This window comes from Ornithorhynchus anatinus, chromosome 2 (assembly GCF_004115215.2).
Source record: "Ornithorhynchus anatinus isolate Pmale09 chromosome 2, mOrnAna1.pri.v4, whole genome shotgun sequence".
Taxonomy (NCBI): Eukaryota; Metazoa; Chordata; class Mammalia; order Monotremata; family Ornithorhynchidae; genus Ornithorhynchus; species Ornithorhynchus anatinus.
Window position 1 is genome coordinate 18,349,118 of NC_041729.1, and position 22,067 is coordinate 18,371,184.

Here is a 22,067-nt window from a genome sequence, read left to right on the forward strand (position 1 = left end):
GAAGAAGAGTAGAGTGGGGGTTAATTTGACTGGAAAGGCATTTGAGGTTGGGTGGAAGCCTCCAGCCTTGGAGGTGTTTAGATCCCAGAAAGATTTGCATGTGCTGGACTGTTTTCTGCCCAGCGACATAAGGGAAGAAGGACTGGAGACTGCGGGTTTTTAAGGGAGGGAGAGGTATCGAAATCAGCAGAATTAACTGAGTCCTTTGTGGAGCAATACTCTGCTGCATGAGGTGATGGAGGGGCTGATAGATCCACCTGATCCTTCCTCCCAACCCACCGCCCCTCGGGGCCGAGGATGCCAGTGGGCGGAAATTCCCCATCGTCCGACTAGCCAGGGGAGGCCGGTAGAGCCCAATCTAGTGTCTGACCAGCTAGGGAGGGGCCGGAAGTGCCCGCAGGCACACCCAGTCAGAAAAGCCAAGCAGAGGAGCTGGCCCTGGGAGGTGAACCACCTCACACATTACCTGGAAACAAAGCAGCTCCTGTGGCTGCTCCGGAAAGCCGCTGTCACCTGTGAAAGAAAGGGCTGCTGGCGCCAGCACCACCCCCTCCGCTGGCACATCTTTGGGGGAGACGGAGAGCTGTGGGCACTGGCACCATCCCTTCCTGGCACATCCAGGGGGAGGCAGAGTTGCAAGCCCTGACGTCGCCCCCTTGCCCTAGGAGTCCTGCTGCAGCAGGCAGGGCTGGCCCCTCTAGACGGAGGCGGCTGAGGCGACCTGGGTCCTGACTGATGGTTCCAAGAGACCACACAGCTTCCACTGGTTGCAGCCTGGGGTTTATTCAAAAATATAGAATATACGTATATACCTAATATCAAAAGTATAAAATACTTGGCATTCTGGAAGAACAGTGGTGATTCTGAGATGTGAGGCCTTTTATTAAAACCAATGACAGAAACACTAGAGAAATCCAACAGATTTCCAAGCACATATACATATACTCAGTGGTCATATCCTAATTCAGTTTTTAAAAGCACTCCTTGGGAATCAGGCAGCATGGAACAGCCAGGGGACATGACAGGTGGCCGTAGGCAGTGACCTGGGCCATGGTGTCCCCACCCCCACCATATGTCCTCTAAGGGAAGGGAGAACTGCCCCCAGGGGCCTTTAAGGAAAGAGGGAGCTTTCCCTGCTGGCAATCCCAGCATCCCAAAGAGGGGGAAGACAAAGGCAGAGGGGATGGCGACAATTTGCAGGTCAATTCCATGCGGCCTGGGAAGAGGGGTGGGGAAGCGAGGGAATCCAGGGAGAACTGTGAACCAGATCCCTGAATATTTGTAGATATTATACACACACACACACACACACACACGCATGTACACTCTCTCTCTCTGCAGGAAAGGGGAGGGGAACAGGGAGCAAGACGCAAGCCAAAAGCCCACCTTGGGGTGATCTGCGGCATCTCAGCACCTCCCCTGGCCACAAGAGTGGGGAACCTAGAGGTGGGGAGGGGAAGTGTTTTTTTCATTTTGTGACACACCAGAAACTTTTGCAATGTAGTTCTTTTAAAACACTTTGCCCGTCCCATCACCCTTGGGTCCCACCCTCCAAGAGTCTTACCACCTCATGCAGGAGTCAGGGCAGTGGGGCCTGGGCGGGGGCAGAAGAGTTAAAAGGATGTTAAGGCGGGAGCTTCTCTTAAAAACCCGAGAACTGACGGCCCGTGGAGTCCTGACACCAACTGGCGGGGAGGAGATGGGGTATGGGGGTGGTTATGCAAAATGGCTGCCACGGGGTGGCAGGGGCTCGCCTCTGTGGTCCAGTTGATCCTGCAGCCGGGCGAACTCGGCCAGCTCGTTAAGCTCCTGGAACTGCCGGTCGGTCTTGTGGCTGACCAGCGAGCGGTAGAAGTGGACGGCGAAGACGATGAAGACGAGGCCGAAGGGCACCATGATGGTGGTGGAGGCGATGGCGGCCGCCTGGCCCGGGGTGATGCTGGTGGAGTTGGAGGCTGCATGGGGCTGGTGGTGGCTGACGGAGGTGGTGGGCCGCGGCTGGCCAGGCTGCTTCTTCAGGGGCAGGAACTTGACCCAGCAGAGCAGCACCACCTCAGCCAGGAAGAGCAGGGTGCCGATCACCGTGGAGAAGGCCCAGGCCAGCTCGATGTGCCGGTGCATGCGTTCATGGGGCGACTCCTTGACCGAGTTCAGGTTGTGCACGTTGCTGACAGCTTCAATGTTGGGGAGGATGCAGGTGCTGATCATCAGGGCGAACAGGTGCACAGCCACCAGTACTGTGGTGCAGGCACTGAAGGCGATGAGCAGTCCTGGGGGGTAGTCGTGATCCGCGTCCAACTGCACCTCCACCATAGCCACCTGGGAGAGGATGGGGTGGAGGAGAAGATCCCATCAATCAATTGATTGTATTTACGTAGCGCTTACCGTGTGCAGTCGGTACTAAGTGCTCCTGTACTAAGCGCTCAGGAGAGTACAATATAACGGCACTCAAACAATCAATGGTATTTATTGAATACTGTGCAGCGCACTGTACTAGGTGCTTGGGAGAGTACCATATTACAGAATTAGCAGACACGTTCCCTGTCCACAACAAGCTTCCAGTCGACAGTCAGCCTAAGAGTGCTACCCATGGGCCCACTAGGCAGAAGCTCTCTGGACTGACACTCTCCACCTCAACTCCGATGGGATAAACCCAATCCAGTAATGTTCTTTGGGTGTTCTCTATTAGTTGTTTTCCCTCAGCATCAATCGTCTATCAGTGGTACTTAGTGCTTAGTACTCAGAACACTGTACTAAATGCTTGGCAGGAGATGCGAGAATAGGTGGGCTCGATCCCTGGCCTCGAGGAGCTTACAACCTACGCAAAGAATTCTCTTAGCTTTGCTCACTGTGCCTTGATCTCATCTACCTGGCTGCCAAACCTTTCCCGGGTCCTTCTTCTGTGTTAGAACTCCTGCCCGCCCTTCCTGCCCTCCCAAGCTCTATATAGGCCAGACTACCACTCTCCCCACCATCAAAAACTTATTAAGGTCTCAACTCCTCCAAGAGTCCTTCCCCAATTAAGCCCTGTCACCTATACACCTGAATCTGTCACCTTTGGGCACTTGATAGTCAGCTTCACAGCACTTATGTCCATATCTGTAATTTATTTACAGTTGTGTCTGTCTCCCCGTCTAGACTGTAAGCTTGCTGAGGGAAGAAATACTACATGAACATACAAAGAAAGAAAAGGTGATCCTTGACTGGGAGGAACTTCCAGTCTAATCTAATGGGGAAGAAAGATGGCAGGCAACAATTGGACCAATACATTCTGGTCAAGAGTGGGCACCTAGTTTCTCCCAGCACAAGCTTCTCCCTACAAACATTATTGCCCGGACTGTCTTCTTGAAACATCATTTAGGACACAGCTCTTCCTCCTCTAAATTCCCCACTGGCATCCCATAATTTTCTGGATCAGGCAGTGTGGTCTAGTGGAGAGAGCATGGGCCTGGGAGTCAGAGGACCAGGGCTTTAATCCTTGTTTTGCCACTTGTCTGCTGTGAGACCTTGGACAAATCACAACCTCTCTGTACCTCAGTTCCTTCATCTTCACAAAGGGGATTCGATACCTTCTTGAACTATAAGGGACCTGGTTATCTTGTATCTACTCTAGGGCTTAATACAGTGCTAGGCACATAGTGTGTACGTAACAAACACCACTACGGTTATTATCAAGCCAAAGCTCCTCACAACAGGTTTCAAGGCTCTGCGCCAACTCAGCCCACCTCACAGAGCTGTTCTCTTCACCTGCTAAGCCCCAACTTGTTCTCCTTGTTCTGTTTAGACTGTGAGCCGCCATGGGACAGGGACTCTATCTGACTGCACTGTATATCCCCAGGGCTTAATACAATGCTTGGCACATAGTGAGCACTTCCTAAATACCAGAATTATTTTTATCTCCACTTCGTACCTTGCTCTCAAATCTCACGGCTCCGTCCCCTCATTCATACTGATCCCTCGGCTGCTGTGGGACTCAGGGTGCTTTCTTCCACCCCATTCCCCTTCCCATTCCTGGTAGCTCAGACCTCCGAGGGTCTGGGAGTGGGAGAGACCTGATTTTCCAAGGTCCCTGGCTAGAGAAGTGAAGCCCCAGAAAAACCTGGAAGAGTGGGCACAATATTTATTTTCTGTTTCCCTCTGGGCTTTCACATCTGGAGTAATAGTGAGGACTGAGGGTCTGACTGTCACTGCTGAGGGGCACCGGGTCCCTGTCCTTGTATTCCCAAGCCCCCTCGCACCACCACACCATCCTCCTACAAGCCCCCTTCCCACCATCACCTATCCCTTTCTTTCAGGAATATCACCTCTGGCAGCTAGCCCGGCCAGAGCCTCAGAAGGGCCGGGCAGATCTTTGTCATTGGGTAGTGTTTCCCACTGCCCCTTTGGCCAAGAGCTGCCACTCAGGAGCCTCTCAACCGATCCAGTCCCTCCGTTCCACCCACGGAGTGCCACCAGTTGCCCTCTCAGATATCATCCTCACCACTGTAGGTGGGAGGAGCGAGCCTGGCCCCTCTCGGCTCCCGGGATGGCCACTGAGCCTCTTTTATCATTCCCAGCCTGTCCTACCCCAGGCTTCCCCAAGAGGAAACCGACAGAGTTTCGCCTTGACAGCTGACCTGCCTGGGGTGGCCCCTGACCCGCCCCCCTCCCCCCCATAACCGCCACGACCGCCCATTCTCCACATCAAGCAGAAGCTCTGGACAATTTTTAAAGCACCCGATCAGCTCTCTCCTATCCCTCTCCTCCCCCGCCCCCCCCCACCCAGTTGGCGCTCTTCATTCCTCTCAAGCTGACCAGTTCGCAGTACTTTGTTCTTATCTCTCCAGCAAGCCCTTGTTCACGCCTTTTCCTAAGCCTGGAACTCCCTCCCACTTCCATCAGGCAGACCAGGAAGCAGCGTGGCTCAGTGGAAAGAGCACGGGCTTTGGAGTCAGAGATCATGGGTTCGAATCCTGGCTCTGCCACTTGTCAGCTGTGTGACTGTGGGCAAGTCACTTCACTTCTCTGTGCCTCAGTTACCTCATCTGTACAATGGGGATGAAGACTGTGAGCCCCACATGGGACAACCTGATTCCCCTGTGTCTACCCCAGCGCTTAGAACAGTGCTCTGCACATAGTAAGCGCTTAACAAATACCAACATTATTATGTCCTTGGTAATACCTCATAACCCCACCTTATAACCAACTCCCACATCAATACTTTCACCCCACCAAAGCCCTTAGGTACTCACCTCCTCCAGCACTTACATACCTCTTATATTCTTTATCACTTTCTCATATCTGTAATTTACTTTACAGCTATGCCATATCATATGCTCCTGGAAGGCAGGGATTGTGTCTAATTCTACTGTACACTTCTCAAGCACTCAGTACAGTGCTCTGCACTAAGCGCTCGACAAATACAGCTCATTGACAGTGTTTGGCGCACAAAAGTCGCCCAATAATGATGACTGTAATGATGGTATTTGCTAAACACTATGTGCTTTGTGCAGTGCTATGTGCCAAGCACTGTGCTAAACACTGGAGTGGACACAAGGTCATCATGTTGGACACAATCCCTGTCATCTTGGGGGCTCACAGTTTAAGGGTGAGGGAGAACAGGTACTGAATCTGACATAATAAATGCTGTTATTTGGCAAACCAGATTTGGAAGATGATCCTTCTTTAGGTGTCCGGGTGGGGACACCAAAGACACACAGACCCACCTAAGGCTGCACTCTTTGAGAGGCTTCGACTCCGATGTGTCCAACTGCCCAGGCTTCCTGCCATGAGGGAAATCAAACTTCCGAGAAATCACACCTTCTACTCTGGCCAGCTGCAGAGACTCCAGGCACGGTGGACCCTGGCAAATTTCACTGGCATAAACACAACCCCCGTAGGGTGTTTTTCAAGTCAGGTGTCCCGGAGCTTTGCTGGGAGCCTCAAAGCTGGCACATCCCTTTTGGGTTCCTGAGGAGCACCTGGAACAGCAGGGGCAAGAGGGGAGCCCTGGAGGGCACTGGATATAACCTGTGGGCCCTATTTTACTCTCAAGAGGCTATTTCATTTTTTTTTAAATGGTATTTGTTATGTGCTTACTATGTGGCAGGCACTGTACTGAGCCGTTAGGGTAGATATAAGCTAATCAGGTGAGACACACAGTTCATGTTCTACATGGGGCTCACAGTTTCAACCTCCATTTTATAGATGAGGTAACTGAGGCACAGTGAGGTGACTTGGTCGGTCATACAGCAGAGAAGTGGCACAGCCTGGATTAGAACTCAGGTCCTCTGACTCCCAGGCCCACGTTTTATCCACTAGACCATGCTGCTTCTCTTCATCAGAGCCTTTAAAAATAGCCCTCTGAAAGCAGCCCATGTACGGGGTCTGGGCCCACGTCTGGTTGTGGGATCTCCCCACAGGGTTCCAGCCACACAGAACAGGGCAAGTAGCCTCAGCTGGTGGGCTAGCAGAGGCAACCGGCAACAGAGGCTACCAGGCCCTAATGCAGGTTTCCCAGGGACTTTCACCCCTCCCCCTGACATTGGTTCCCTCCAGGCTGCAACCCCACCTTAAATATGTTTCCAAGTACATAACTCCTGGTGGGGGCTAGCCCAGTGCTCCTCATCTTAGCCTCCCAGATTCCCCCCACCCCCTCCCCACCGGCTCTCTGCTTTGGCTGCAGCTCGCAGGTCTGGGGTCCTCAGGCAGCAGCTGGGGCTCTTCCTCTACTCGATGGTCCAGGCCTGCGGGACACCTGCTGCGGTCATCCCCCCACGCTGTCTGGCCCTCCCCGGGGAGGGATGTCTCGGTTGGCAGATCAGAGAGCCTGAAGGAGGCAGAGAAGCGGGGAGCTCATGTGCTAGGCCCCCTCCTTGGGGGCATTTGCATTCCAGCTGCTCACTGCTTAGGCATGCACAACTGGGCCGAGAGGGCTGGGGAGGGCGGGGCCAACCCTCCCAAACTTCCTCTTCCTCTAAGCACCCCAAAGCTGGCTTTCATGGGGGCTGTGGGGGTTAGCACCAGTGGAACCTACTTATAATTCCCCCCCCTAAATTCTTTCCCAATGCTTAGAACGGTGTTCGGCATGCAGCAAGCAAATTAATAAACACTATTACCCCATTTAAGCCTCTCACCGGGGTCCGGGTGATGTCTTGTCTTCCATTGCTATCGCTTTCCCAAGGATTTATAAAGTGTCAGTTTTCCTCTGAATTCAAAGCTCTGCCACACCCACCTCACTGTAATGTCGCCTCATCCCTGTGAGGCAGGGAGGTGCAGGGATTTCCCTCCTCCCTCCCCATGATGCAGAGAGGGAAGCTGAGCCCCTCGCTGGCTTTGCTGCAGTTCAGGTACTTGGCAGACCCAGGGGTCCAAACTCCCAGGTCGGGGTTCTTTGCACTACTTTGCTATTTTGAGAAGCAGCGTGGCTCAGTGAAAGGGCCCGAGCTTGGGAGTCAGAGGTCGTGGGTTCTAATCCCGGCTCCGCCGCTTGTCAGTTGTATGACCTTGGGCACGTCACTTAACTTCTCTAGGCCTCAGTTACCTCATCTGTAAAATGGCGATGAAGACTGTGAGCCCCACATGGGACAATGTGTTGACCTTGTATCTACCCCAGTGTTTAGAACAGTGCTTGGCACACAGTAAGTGCTTAACAAATACCACCATCATTATTATTAATAATAATGACCTCTGACTCCCAAACCCAGGCTCTCTACGCTGAGCCACGCTGTCCTCTGCCCACCATAACTCTGGCTCTAAAGGACAAGGTTCCCAGGCGGCCGCCACCCAGCTGTTAGCCACCTCTTATGAGCGTCAGGAGGCATGGTGAGTCTCTTTCCAGCCTGACCTGCTTCTTCGACCCTGACTTGCTCCTCAGGACTCCCCAGAGCCTAAGGTGTTACCTCCAAGGGGCACAACAGGGCACCAATATCAGGACCCAAACCTAAGGCATTGGGAGGGGTTCCTGATTCCCACCAGCAAGCACTGCCACCACCCAAACGGCGGGCAGAGGCAATGGCCGCTGACCTGAGCAGAAGTTCCGAAGAGGTGGACGCCCACAGTGGAGTTTCCAAGGCCCACATTGAAGGCTCTTTCTGACTCTTAGGCTATAGTCTCTGCCTAGTTTCCAAGTCTCCCCAGGGCAGATGCCATCTCAGACAGACTCTGGACTGGGGCTTGGGACCACTTGGGAAAAGACTATTGGGCCACCTTCTCTGGTCTTACTGGAAAAGACACTCCCTCCACACTCCCAACACTGCCCATCATTCAATCATATTTATTGAACACTTACTGTGTGCAAAGCAATGCACTAAAAGCTTATCACAGAGACCCACAAAGAACTGGACTGCTCTGTGCACTCGGGGAAGGATTGGAGTCACCTCTTGAGGCCCTGAGCCTTCTCATTTCAGTGTTCTTGCTCTCCTCTGTCTTAGGAGTCCCAGAGCTCAGTTTTTTTTTTAATGGTACTTGTTTAGCACTTACTATATGCTGGGCATTGTTCTAAGTACTGGAGTAGATACAAGTTAATCAGGTTGGACACTGTCCATGTCCCACATGGGGCTCAGTGTCTTAATCCCCATTGAACAGATGAGAGAACTGAGGCACAGAAAAGTGAAGTGACTTGCCCAAGATCACATAACAGATAAGTGGCAGAGCTGGAATTAGAAACCAGGTCCTTCTGACTCCCAGGCCCATGCTCTATCCATTGGGCCACACTAGTGCTCATTCCCCTGATGTCTCGAGGAATGAGGTCTGAGTTTCTCACCCGGTCAGCCCCGCTCACCGCTCACCTGCTGAGCTACACGAGGACAGAGGCAGGTGGAGGGGTTTGGTGACCCTCAGGTAAAATGCTCAAGCCCTGGAGAGGGGCCAGGGAAACGAAAAGCTATGGAAGACCAGGGACAGGGGTCAATGAGGCTGTGGTGTCCTCTTCACTCCCCACACCTCATACTCAGTTACTTGCCTCAGGTTCTTCCTCCTCACCACGGTGCCCTGTGGCTCTGCCCCGAGGGGGCAGGGGGAGGAAACTGCCCTCCTGCCCTCACCCCGAACCCAGTGCTTGGGATGCACGAGTGAACTCTGTAAACCTTCCAAGGCCTGATGCCCACGGGACCCCAGAAGAGCAGGAAGCAGGAAATCAGCCTACTCTCCATTTTTGGCTCCCAGACCCTGGGCAGCACCCAGTCTTCAAAAGGCTAAGGGAAAGCCCACCTTCATTCTGAGGAAAGACTCTCAGAAGATCAGGTTCCAAGATGGAGAAGTTGGTGGAGAAGGGATTGGGGGCATTGTCCTCACCTCGTTCTCCACACCTGGCAGGTAGTTGGGATCTGGGAATCCAGGTCACGGCCACACTCAGTCCCAGACAATGAGTTCACCCTCACCGAGACCAGGATGCAGGGGTGCTGTAATGAGGCACACGCTGAGACCACCCCCGGAATGCTGAGGGGTCAGCTCACTGCTGGACACAGAGAACCTAGCAGTAGTTCCACCAGAAGCTGCAACTTTTCTCCTTTCTTTCCGGGCGCGGGGACTCGTAGGGGCCTGGTGCCTCTGTCCCTCCCAGAGTTCCCGCCAGCTGGATGGTGTCCAGCCAGGATCCCAGTGGGATCCCTGCGGGAAGTGGGGAGGCCTGGGAGTTGGGAACCAGTACGAAGGGTTTCCAAGCAAGTCAGGCGGGTCCTGGCTGTTCGGCCTAAAGGAAGGGACCTCAGGAATGGACACGGGGGCTGACCACCCAACCAAGGCCTGGCCGCACCCTCAGCCCCAGGAACTATCCTGCTCCACTCTCAGCAGGGCATGGAACCTCAGAGACAGAAACAGCAGCAGAAACTTCTGATGCCCCTCGCTGGCACTGAGAGGTCAGATTACATGCTGCTCCACAAGGTAAATATAGCCAGTGCAGGACTGATTACCTAAAATAACTGGCCAGAGCGCCCCTTAAAGGCAAGCTCTCCGCAGGGCCCTCCATGACAGGGAAGACCTCCAGGAGAGAGCTTTACCTGACTCTACTAGGGGTTATCCACAGGGCCAGGGCAGGATAGGAAAGCACCCAGCCACCACAGGCAAGAGGAGGGTGTTCCACAAAGCATGGCTCGGTTGCTGCCCTGCAACAATCCCAGGCTACCACTCTCTTTGGGCGTGAAGACTAAAGATGTCTGGTTTCTTGGGGTCAAAGTGCATCACTCTTCCCTGACTTAGAAACAGGGTCCCAAGGAGGCAGACAAAATTCCAACTTGGAGAATGCCACTCCTTGTCTCCTGAGTCCACAACACGGTCATACCCAAACACTTCTGAGAGAGCACAGAGAAAAGATGAGAGAAGCAGCGTGGCCTAGCAGAAAGAGCACAGGTCTGGGAGCCAGAGGACCTGGGCTCTAATTCTGGCTCTGCCACTTTCTGACTGTATGATCTTGGGCAAGTCACTACTTTCTTGTGCCTCAGTTTTCTCATCCATAAGATGGGGGTTCATTTCCTGCTCTCCATCTCCTTTAGAGCACCATGTGAGACAGGGACTATGTCCAGCCTGATTATCTGGTATGCAACTCAGTGCTTAGTACACAGCAAGCACTTAAAACACCATAATGATTATTGTAAAAAATGTTTATAATTAAAAGGCCCAGCCTTTGGGGATGAAGGGAACAGATGGGCAAAGAGTGGTTCCCTGATACATAATTACCCTCCTGATCAGAGCAGTCCTGGTTGAGGGTCTCCTGTTGCCCGATCACTGCCCTAGGCACAATGGGAACATGCTGAAAAGGCTTAGGGTGTGAGCTTTCCTTTCAAGGAGCTCACAATCTAGTGAGGAACACAAGACGTAATACACTGCAAAGAGTATGACTGCTCAGAGCCTAAAGTAATACTAAACAGAGGTGTGTAAATACATCATTGACAAATAAGCAAACTGGAGAGTGTACAGGAGTGCAGAGGTGGCTGAGGGAATGGGGAAGGCCTCCTGAAGGAAGTGTTTTTGAACAGGCTCTGGAGAGCCTCAGCCTATGAGGCCTGAGGGCCAACAAGACATCATTCATCTGGACCCACTCCAGCCCAGAACTACTCCAGTAAGCGGAGTAGGCAGAGAAGCAGTGTTCTTGTCTGTTCGTCTCCCCCGATTAGACTGTAAGCCCGTCAAACGGCAGGGACTGTCTCTGTTGCCGACTTGTTCATTCCAAGCGCTTAGTACAGTGCTCTGCACATAGTAAGCGCTCAATAAATACTATTGAATGAATGAATGAAAAGCAGTGTGGCCTAGTGGATGGAGCAAGAGCCTGCGAGTCAATCAGAAGTGTCACTCTGACACTTGTCTACTGTATGATCTTGGGCAAGTGACTTCACTTCTCTGTGCCTCAGTAACCTCATCTGTAAAATGGGAATTAAGACAGTGTGCTCATGTGGGACTTGGACTGTGTCCACTTGATTAGTTTGTATAAACCCAATACTTAGTACATAGTAAGCAATTTACAAAACATCTTTTTTTTTTAAAAAAAAGGGGGCAAAAACCATGGGGACGAGCACTTTGGGGAGGCACTGAGAAAGAAGGGGCTGGGTCAGGCCTCCCTGCAGCAGGACTCAGGAGGATTCATTCTGCCACAGGGCTCCCTTTCCAGCCCCCAGCCCCCACCTCCCAGCCTCAGTCCAATCTGGCTCAGACCGGGGCAGGGTGGAGCAGCAATGAGCTCAGGGCAACCAGGGACCAAAGAAATGGCTCCAGGAATAAGGTTGACTTGGTTTATTCCAAGAAAGTGCTTGATCGGCCCCCGTCACTTACTCAGCCCCCACAGTGTGCCAAGTCCCAAATCAGTACTGGCATCTCATCTTCACCCCAGGTGCCAACTTCTCATTCTGACTGCTGATACGAAAAGCAGGCAAGGATTTGAGGAGGGATAGAAAGTGGACGAACACAGGAGACCCCATTTCAGGTGTCTATTTCAGTCCTGACTGGACACTGTGGTCTTCTCAGAGGTCTGGGATGAGCGAGGCTGGGAATCTGGCTCTAAAAGCTGTGGGGGCCCTGGCCACGGTCACCCTCATGGAGTTGAAATCTTGACTGCCTTAGCATATTCTCCGAGAAATCCCAGAGAAAAACAGAAGGGCCATTTACAGAAAGGCAAACTGACCAGAAAGATTAAGATACCTGTCAGGGCCACCCAGCAAATCGGCAATAGTAGGGGCTCCAGTCTGGTGCTCTTTCCCGCTCAGGGACTGACAACCTGAGGGCACAAAGGCCAGAACTTCAACCCCTTCCCTCACACTACGGAGCCCCAGCATCCCTCCCCTCTTCAGACAGCAGGCAGGAAAATGGATCAACATGGACCCCAACGTGCTCCCCTCACCTCGGGAAACTCTTTCATAAATCACCTGATGGTCCATGCCACCTTTTCTGCCTCTCACTGACATGGCACCACCACCTCGGATAGGGGGTACACCAGGGGAGGGGGTCTGCGTGCCTGCTGGAAGTGCAGCGGGCGGCCCCTTCCTTCCAGGCGTGTTCCCTCTCACTGCCTTTGAAAGGGGCCATTGTGTAGGTTGATGCCAGTTGGAAAGGCCCAAAAGCTTGAAGGTCAGACTTCTCTCCCTTTCCACAGAGAAACCGGATGTGGCCGTTCCCGCCCAAGAACAGGGTTCCTGCAGGCTCTGGCAGACAACCTGGCAGGGTCCCCGACACAGAGCAGAAGCAGGAGAAGAGGCAGCCAAGGGACAGGTCACAGGAAGTGGGACACCCACCAGCACTGCAGACATGGATCTGGCCCCCCACGCTACGACATAAAGCCAGTCTGCCGGATCTCCACCCATCCCGGCCACCCTGAGGATCTCAAAGCATCCCAAACCCCTAGAAGAGAGCGATCCAGGTGGATTTAGGCCTTTTGCACCCTGGAGACTAAAGGTCAAGGCCATTATAAGTAAAGATCGGTAAAATAGCAAGGCCCCGGGCAAGGGAAGTCAGTTGTGCTGACTCACAGGCGGGAGTAAAGCTGCTCAAGAAACTCAATAACACCAGTTACTATGGTGTGTCAAGGTCAGCCGCTGCGGGCAGGCCCCCCCCCCCCCCCCCCCGCACCCCCTCCGCAGCCCAGGGGCCTGTTGTTTACAGAGGGATTTAATCACAGGAGAAATCTCTGCTGGGGAAGGGTTTGGACATGGACAGGCTTGCCCCACCTGACCACTAGCCTCCGGTTCCCCCGAACCCATTAACCCTGCCATACTGCCATTATGGTCTTACCCGATGGAGTTTGCCATGGCTTGACTCCACCAGGCTCTCACCCTGGATGGAGGGCATACAGTCTCCAACGTGTCTCAGTGCAGCTTTCCAGAACTGGGCTTTCAACAACAAAAGCGGCACCACCCACCCCGGGCTCTGCCACTGCTGCCAGTCACCTGAGGGACCCCAGGGTGCTGCTGCTGGCTGTTTTTAGGGGGGGTTGAGGTGACATTTATTGGACCCACTGGTGCCAGTGGGCAGTTCTCCCAACTTGCCACTGAGGAAAACCTCCCCCAACTCAAGATTTGCTCCCTGCTTCCGAAAGGAAGGCAGCACCAGATTTGGGCTGGTCTGGCCAAATGCCTTGCCGTAGCACTGATTTGATCACCTACTGGGTGCCGACACTGCACTAGGTGTGTGGGGAAGATTCAGAAGAAGCTCCCTGCCCCGAAGAGTTTCCGATCTAATGCAAGAATCGAGTGCACATGACTTGCCAAATATGTACTAGGCTAACGAGTAAGAACATATATAAAAAGGATAAAAAAGCAAGCAAGTATATATGGTAAAAAGCTGTCAATGCCGGCTATCTCAATTTAGTCATAATACCTTCAATTTAAACCACATCCAATATCTCTTGGCTTACAAAGCCCTTTCCCAACTATTATTTTGATCCCCAACCTCACTAAGAAGAGGGGAAGGGGACGGTGTAGTTCGTTCCATTTCACAGAGGGGGAAACTGAAGTGGCAGGTCACCTGGGCCACAGGCCTCCTGATGGCCATCTCCCGTTGCAGGAGGCGTAGCCTTGGTAGTCCAAGCCCATGCAGCCTGCAAGCACTTCACTGCTTCCTGCCTTCTCTCACCCCCGACTTCTCTCTCACAACTGGGTTCCTGTTCAAACTCCTTTAGCACCTTAACTGAAACACTGCTGGGAGAGAGGCAGCCCCGGGAACGTTACTGGGTTAAAGGCAGGCTAGGTGGTCCAGGCTGGTCCCAGGAGCCCCACAGAAACCACAGGACAGAGACCAGCAATCAAAGTCCACTATGATATGCCCTGGGAACCTCAATCCCAGCACTCTCCCACAATCTACCCAGGAACTTATACTATCCCAGTTCTCTCTCCCACTCAGACTGACTCCTGCTCCTTCTAGATCCATACTGTAAGATGGTAATTATGGACAGATCTATAACTTATACATCAGAAAGTATTTATATCGATGGCTGTCTCCCCCTCTAGACTGTAAGCTTATTGTGGACGGGGGAGGTATCTACTAATTCTGTTGTGCTCTCCCAAGTGCTGTGCACATGGTAAGAGCTCAATAAATACCACTGATTATGACTGAGGATTAGTTCAAGCCGCCTTGGTGTCCCTCAACAAGTGGCCCTGGTGAGATGAAGTGTCTCTCCTTGAATACCTGTGAAGCCCTCTGTTACTGGGTGGAAGGGAGGGGGAGAGGAAGGTGACATTAAGTGAAGTTCAGTTTATGTCCTGGGGCTCCCCCTTACCCAGAAAGTCACACATCACAGTCTGTCCCAGGTGATCAAGAAGGCTCCTGAATGGGGAGTCAGGAACGGGGAAACCATGGTTTCCTAACTAGGAGTCTTCAATCGCTCCACTACCTCTTTAAGAGACAAAAAATAATAATTGTAGTTACTTGTTTAGTGCCCATTTTGTGCCAAGCACAGTACTAACCACTGCACTAGATACAAGATAATCAGATTGGATACAGTCCCTATTAATAATAATAATGTTGGTATTTGTTAAGTACTTACTAGGTGCCGAGCACTGTTCTAAGCGCTGGGGGAGATACAGGGTAATCAGGTTGTCCCACGTGGGGCTCACACACTTTTAATCCCCATTTCACAGATGAGGGAACTGAGGCACAGAGAAGTGAAGTGACTTGCCCACAGTCCCACAGCTGACAAGTGGCAGAGCCGGGAGTCGAACTCATGACCTCTGACTCCGAAGCCCAGGCTGTTTCCACTGAGCCATACTGTTTCTCCTATTCCAAGTGGGCTCACAGTCTAAGGTGGGGAAGGAACTATGGGAACTTATATGTCCATTACAGAGATGAGGAAATTGAGGCTGAGAGTAGTTAAGTACCTTGCCCAAAGTCACACAGCAGGCAAGTGGCAGAGTTTGGATTAGAACCCAAGTCCCCTGACTCCCAAGCCCTAGTTCTTTCCGTTAAGCCAAGCAAGCATCTGGCCCAGGCTCATTTGTTCCCTAAGGGCATGGGTGGTAAAAGGATGGGGAAAGCAGAAGGAGTTCCCTTGGACCAAAGGGAGGGGATTCCCAGTGAAAACCCAACCACCTTTGTCTCCGGCAAGTCTTCCCACCCCCACACAGTAAATGATTTGTGATTCTGGAGGAAAGTGGGAGAAGAGAAGGAATTGGCAGGGGAGAGGGTGGACATAAGCTTAATGCTGCACATCCCGGTCCCGGAAGAGGGTGAAAAGGATAAGGGGGGAAAAAAAATACCCAGATGTCTGGAGAGAAAGGAAACCCACTGAGCTAAAATGGGTGACTGGGCATTGCAGAACCCTTCCTAAAGAGTCCTGTGAGAAACAGCATGGCCTAGTGACAAGATCACGGGCTTGGGAGTAAGAGGATGTGAGTTCTAATTCTGGCTCTGCCACTTGCCTGCTCTGTGACCGTGGGCAAGTCTTTTCACTTCTTTGTGCCTCAGTTACCTCATCTGTAAAATGGGGATTAAGAATGAGCCCCACATGGGAGAACCTGATTACCTTGTATCTACTTCACTGCTCAGAACAGTGCTTGGCACATAGTAACGGCTTAACAAATACCATAATTATTATCATCATCATCATTAAAGTGCCCCTTCCCTGCTCCTGCTGGGAAACCCATAGCCGGCCCCAACCTCCCTTGGGGAATGCCAGGAATGACCAACTGCTTATTCAGTGCTCAAGGGTTTAGTACAGTGCTCCGCACACAGTAAGTGCTCACTAAATACGACTGAATGAATGACCCGGTAGTTTCTGAGGAGCAGCGTGGCTTGGTGGCAAGAGCACGGGCTTGGGAGTCAGAGGTCATGGGTTCTAATCCCGGTTCTGCCGCTTGTCAGCTGTGTGAGTTTGGGCAAGTCGCTTCACTTCTCTGTGCCTCAGTTACCTCATCGTAAAACGGGGATTAAGACTGTGAGCCTCATGTGGGACCACCTGATTCCTTGCATCTACCCCAGTGCTTCGAACAGTGCTTGGCACGTAGTAAGCACTTAAATACCGTCATAATTATTATCCCAGAGCTGAGAACAGTGCTTGGCACATAGTAAGTGCTTAACAAATACCGTCATTATTACCCCAGCATTTGACACACAGTAAGTGCTTAATACTGTCATCATTATTACTACCCCAGCGCTGAGACCAGTGCTTGGCACATAGTAAACGCTTAACAAATGCCATCATTATTATTATTATTATCCCTGCGTTGAGACCAGTGTTTGGCACATACTACGTGCTTAACAAATGCCATCATTATTATTACTATCCCAGCATTGAGACCAGCGCTTGGCACATAGTAAGCGCTTAACAAATACCGTCATAATTATCATTACCCTAGCGCTGAGACCAGTGCTGGGCACATAGTAAACGCTTAACAAAATGCCATCAGTATCATCATTACCCCAGCTCTGAGACCAGTGCTTGGCACATAGCGAGCGCTTAACGAATACCATCATAATTATCATTACCCCAGCATTGAGACCAGCCCTTGACACATAGTAAGCGCTTAACAAATATCAGTATCATTATTCCCCCAGCGCTGAGACCAGTGTTTGGCACATAGTAAGGGCTTAACAGATACCATCAGTATCATAATTATTACCCCAGCGTTGAGACCAGTGCTTGGCACATAGCAAGCGTTTAACAAATACATTACCCCAGCGTTTGCACATAGTGAGCGCTTAACAAATGCCATCAGTACATTATTACCCCAGCGCCGAGACCGGTGCTTGGCACATAGTAAGCGCTTAACAAATGCCGTCCTAATTATCATTATCCTAGCGCTGAGACTAGTGCTTGGCACATAGTAAGCGCTTAACAAATACCGTCCTAATTATCATTACCCCAGCGTTGAGACCAGTGCTTGGCACATAGTAAGCGCTTAACAAATACCGTCCTAATTATCATTACCCCAGCGTTGAGACCAGTGCTTGGCACACAGTGAGCACTTAAATAACGTCATAATTATCACTACCCCAGCGTTGAGACCAGGGCTTAGCACATAGTAAGCGCTTAACAGATATTATGAATATCATGATTACCCCAGCTTTGAGACCAGTGCTTGGCACATAGTAAGGGCTTAACAGATACTCTCAGTATCCTAATCATTACCCCAGCGTTGAGACCAGTGCTTGGCACATAGTGAGCGCTTAACAAAAACCGTCGTAATTATCATGATCCCAGCGTTGAGACCAGTGTTTGGCACATACTAAGAGTTTAGCAGATACTCTCAGTATCATTATTACCCCAGCGTGGAGACCAGTGCTTGGCACATAGTAAGGGCTTAACAGATGCTATCAGTATCCTTATTATTACCCCAGCGTGGAGACCAGTGCTTGGCACATAGTGAGCGCTTAACAAATACCCTCATAATTATCATCACCCCAGCGTGGAGACCAGTGCTTGGCACATAGTAAGGGCTTAAGAGATACCACCCTTATCACTCTGGGGGGGGAGGAAGAGCGGCTGGTTCCTTCAGCCCCCTGCACGCCGCGACACTGCGCCCAACACTCGGTCCACGTGTCGCGCCCCCCCCCCCGCCCCCCCCCCAGGCCCCGGCCCACCTGCTTCGCCCCCCTGCGGACCCAGGCGGAGCTGCGGGCGGCACCGGGGGAGGGGAAGGACCGACCGGGGCCGGACAGGGCCGGAGCTCACCATGGCGAAGCCGGAGAGGAGCGCGGAGGTCCGGCTGGAGGCTTTGAGCTTGGCCCGGCTGAGGTAGAGCTTGCGCCAGGACAGCGCCTGCATGGAGTGCTCGTTGAGACTCATGACCTCGGCGTAGCTCTGCCCGATCCACTCCGGGTAGGAGACGGGCGGCGGGGGCGGCGGCGGCGGGGGCGGCCCGGCCGGCTCCCCGTCCCCGCTGTGGCGGCCGCTGCCGCCGGCGGGGAGGTCGGGGCGGCTGCCGCTGCTGCTGCTGCTGCGGCTGGTCGGGGGCGGGGCGGGGTCCGGATGCATGGAGCCCCGAGGCAGGCGGGCGGGCAGGCAGGCAGGCAGGCAGGCAGGCAGGCAGGCGGGCGGGCGGGCGGCCCTTCCCTCCGCCTCCGCCTCTGCACCGACCGGCCCGCGGCGGGACACGACGGCAGCGGCAGCGGCGGCCGCACGAGCCTGCGCGCCCGCCCCTCCCCTCCCTCCCGACCGGGCTCCCCGGCGCGCACGCTCATTGGCTGCCTCCCCCTGATTAGCATAAAGCCGCGCCCGCCCATCCCGGACGCCAGTGGAATCCTCCCATTCGGCCCCGGCTGGGAAACGTGACCGCCCCGATGGGTTGGCTCCGACGCGCCCGCTCATTGGCTGCCGCCCGACGGCCCCGATTAGCATAAAGCCGGGCCCGCCCAATCCCAATCCGCCCACTCGGCCCCGCCCTGGAAAGTCACCGTCCCGATCGGCCGGCTTCGGCGCGCCCATTCATTGGCTGCCTCCAAATCGCCCTGATTAGCATAAAGCCAGGCCCGCCCAATCCCAACCCGCCCACTCGGCCCCGCCCTGGACATGTGACCGCCCCGATCGGCCGGCTTCGACGCTACCGCTCATTGGCTGCCTCCAGATCGCCTGATTAGCATAAAGTCGCCCCCCCCAGCCGGCCTGGGCCTGGAAATGTGATCGACTGGATCCCCGGATTCCCTTCCCTCGACGACCACCCCGCTCCCGAGCCCTTCCCCACTTCCCCACAGAGCTCCTGGCACCAGTTTTCATTCATTCCATCCTAATAATAGTAATAATGGTGGTATTTGTTAAGTGCTTAATATGTGCCAAGCACTGTTCTAAGCGCTATGGTAATAATAATAATGGTGGTATTGGTTAAGTGCTTACTATGTGCCAAGCACTGTTCTAAGCGCTAGGGTAATGATAATGGTTGTACTGGTTAAGTGCTTTCTATGTGCCAAGCACTGTTCTAAGCACTGGGATAGACAGAAGGTAATTAGGGTGCCCCATGTGGGGTTCACAGTCATAATCCCCATTTTACAGATGAGGTCACTGAGGCCCAGAGAAGTTAAGTGACTTGTCCAAAGTCACAGAGCTGATAAGTGGCAGAGCTGGGATTTTTTATTCATTCATTCAATAGTATTTGTTGAGTGCTTACTATGTGCAGAGCACTGTACTAAATGCTTGGAATGTATAACTCGGATTATAACTCCCAAGGTAATCAGGATGTCCTACGTGGGACTCACAGTCACAATCCCCATTTTACAGATGAGGTAACTGAGGCACAGAGAAGTTAAGTGACTTGCCCAAAGTCATACAGCTGATAAGTGGTGGAGCCAGGATTAGAACTCACGACCTCTGCCTCCCAACCCTGGGCTCTTTCCACTACACCACGCTGCTTCTTAATCGTATTTACTGAGCGCTTACTGGGTGCAGAGCACTGTACTGAGCGCTTGGAAAGTACAATTTGGCAACAGAGGCAATCCCAACCCAACAGGCTCGCAGCCTGTCATGGGGGAGACAGGCAACAAAACATAACAAAGCAAGTGGTCAGGCATCAATAGCATCAATATGAATAAATAGAATTATAAATATATTCACATCATTAATAAAATAAATAGAATAATATGTACATATATACACAAATGCCATGGGGTGGGGGGGAAGAACAGATGGAGGGAGTAGGGGCGATGGGGAGGGACTATGAGGCTGTTGTTGGGTAGGGATTGTCTCTGTTGCTGTATTGTACTTTCCAAGCGTTTAGTACAGTGCTCTGCACACAGTATGCACTCAATAAATATGATTGAATGAATGACTGAGGGGAGTTTTTGCTCTTACTTTTCGGAGGGCTGGTTTCTCTCCCCAGCCAAGGGGCCTCTGTCTCTTCTGCCTCTCCAGCGGAGAGAGCTCAGAGTGGCAGCCCAAACTCCTCAGGTCAAGTCCTAGCTGAGGACTTGGGCTCAACTCTTCCCTCCACCAGTGGGACTCAGTTTCCCGTAATCAAGGTAATAATAATGTTGGTATTTGTTAAGCGCTTACTATGTGCAGAGCACTGTTCTAAGCGCTGGGGTAGATACAGGGTAAGCAGGTTGTCCCACGTGAGGCTCACAGTTAATCCCCATTTGACAGATGAGGTAACTGAGGCACAGAGAAGTTAAGTGACCTGCCCACAGTCACACAGCTGACAAGTGGCAGAGTGGGGATTCGAACCCGTGACCTCCGACTCCCAAGCCCGGGCTCTTTCCACTGAGCCACGCTGCTTCTCTGATAACAATAACAATAATGGTATTTGTTAAGTGCTTCCGATGTGCCAGGCACTGTAGTAAGCGCTGGGGCAGAAACAAGCAAATTGGGTTGGACCCAGTCCCTGTCCCATGTGGGGCTCACAGTCTCAATTCCCATTTTACAGATGAGTGCACTGAGGCACAGAGAAGTGAGGCAACTTGTCCAAGGTCACACAGCAGACAAGTGACATAGCAGGGATTAGAACCCATGACCTTCTGACTCCCAGGCCCTTGTGCTAGCCACTGTGCCATGCTGTGTCTCCGGTAGGAAAACTCAGAGGGGTTGGGGAGATCTGTATGGCCATTCTTGCATTTTTCCATGGGTGTGTACGTCACACATCAACCCTGCCCTTAAATCCACCATCTAGTGAGGTTATCCTATTATCTTGTATTCATTCATTCAGTTGTGTTACATGCTTACTGTGTGCAGAGCACTGTACTAAGTGCTTGGGAAAGAACAATGCAACAATTAACGTGACAATCCCTGCCCACAAGGAGCTCACAATCTAGACTGTATCTACCACAGTGCTTAGAACAGGGCTTGGCATATAGTAAGCGCTTCACAAATACCATCTTCATTATTAGTAATAGTACGATGCTTGGTGCATAGTAAGCGTTTCACAAAAATCACTATTATTAGATTAGGGAGGGCACCTGGAAAGTTGCCCATCTTAGAAGCTGTACCCCCGTCAAACAATCTGGCTGCATGAGGAACTTGCCTGGCCTGCTGGGTGGAGATAGTCCAATCCGGCCGTTGGGGGAATAAAGGAGGGCCACAGCAAGGCTTGAAAAACTGCCAACTGAGATTGTGGCCAGTTATTTCTGTGTCCAGCTGACTACTATGGGAAATTGAATCATGTTGTCACTGGAAGCTGCCACCTCACTCTTGCTCTGCCCTGGGGATCGCCATTCATTCATTCAATAGTATTTATTGAGCGCTTACTATGTGCACAGAACTGTACTAAGCTCTTGGAATGTACAATTCGGCAACAGATAGAGACAATCCCTGCCCAATGACGGGTTCGCAGTCTAATCGGGGGAGACAGACGGACAAAAACAAGACATATTCACGATAAATAGAATCAAGGGGATGTAAGCCAGGGGCTGTGGTGGGGTGAGCACTCCACAAATTTTAGAATGATGGGGTGTTTTTGGATGGGACTGGCCTCTGGAATACTCAGAAGGCAGTAGCGTGATCTCTGCCAAATCCTGTTGGATTCTGAGATGACAGTGAGGAGCCTGAAACTCTGCTCCTCTAGCACCAGTACCCAATGCTTTCTTTGTGTTGATCGGTGGCCTTGTCTTTGAAATTGTTTTTGTGTTTTTAATTACTCCATTCTCCTTAGGTATCCGTCTGTGCAAAAACCTCCCCCCATCACTAATTGTTAGATTGTGAACCCCTTGGAAGCAAGAGATTATGTCTCAGTGTAGTGCCTTGCCCATGG

The 22,067-nt window shown here is 52.2% G+C and overlaps 1 protein-coding gene across 1 annotated transcript; it reads right to left on the reverse strand.

The window, feature by feature from the left end:
* Positions 1-762: 762 nt before the first annotated feature.
* ORAI1 (ORAI calcium release-activated calcium modulator 1) lies at positions 763-18,408 on the reverse strand. The gene is made up of 2 exons (XM_029058545.2): positions 18,068-18,408; positions 763-2,319 (listed from the first exon to the last, which is right to left on the reverse strand). Exons 1-2 carry the CDS (start codon positions 18,368-18,370, stop codon positions 1,717-1,719), a joined length of 906 nt encoding a protein of 301 aa, XP_028914378.1. The 5' UTR covers positions 18,371-18,408; the 3' UTR covers positions 763-1,716.
* Between the last annotated feature and the right edge of the window lie 3,659 nt (positions 18,409-22,067).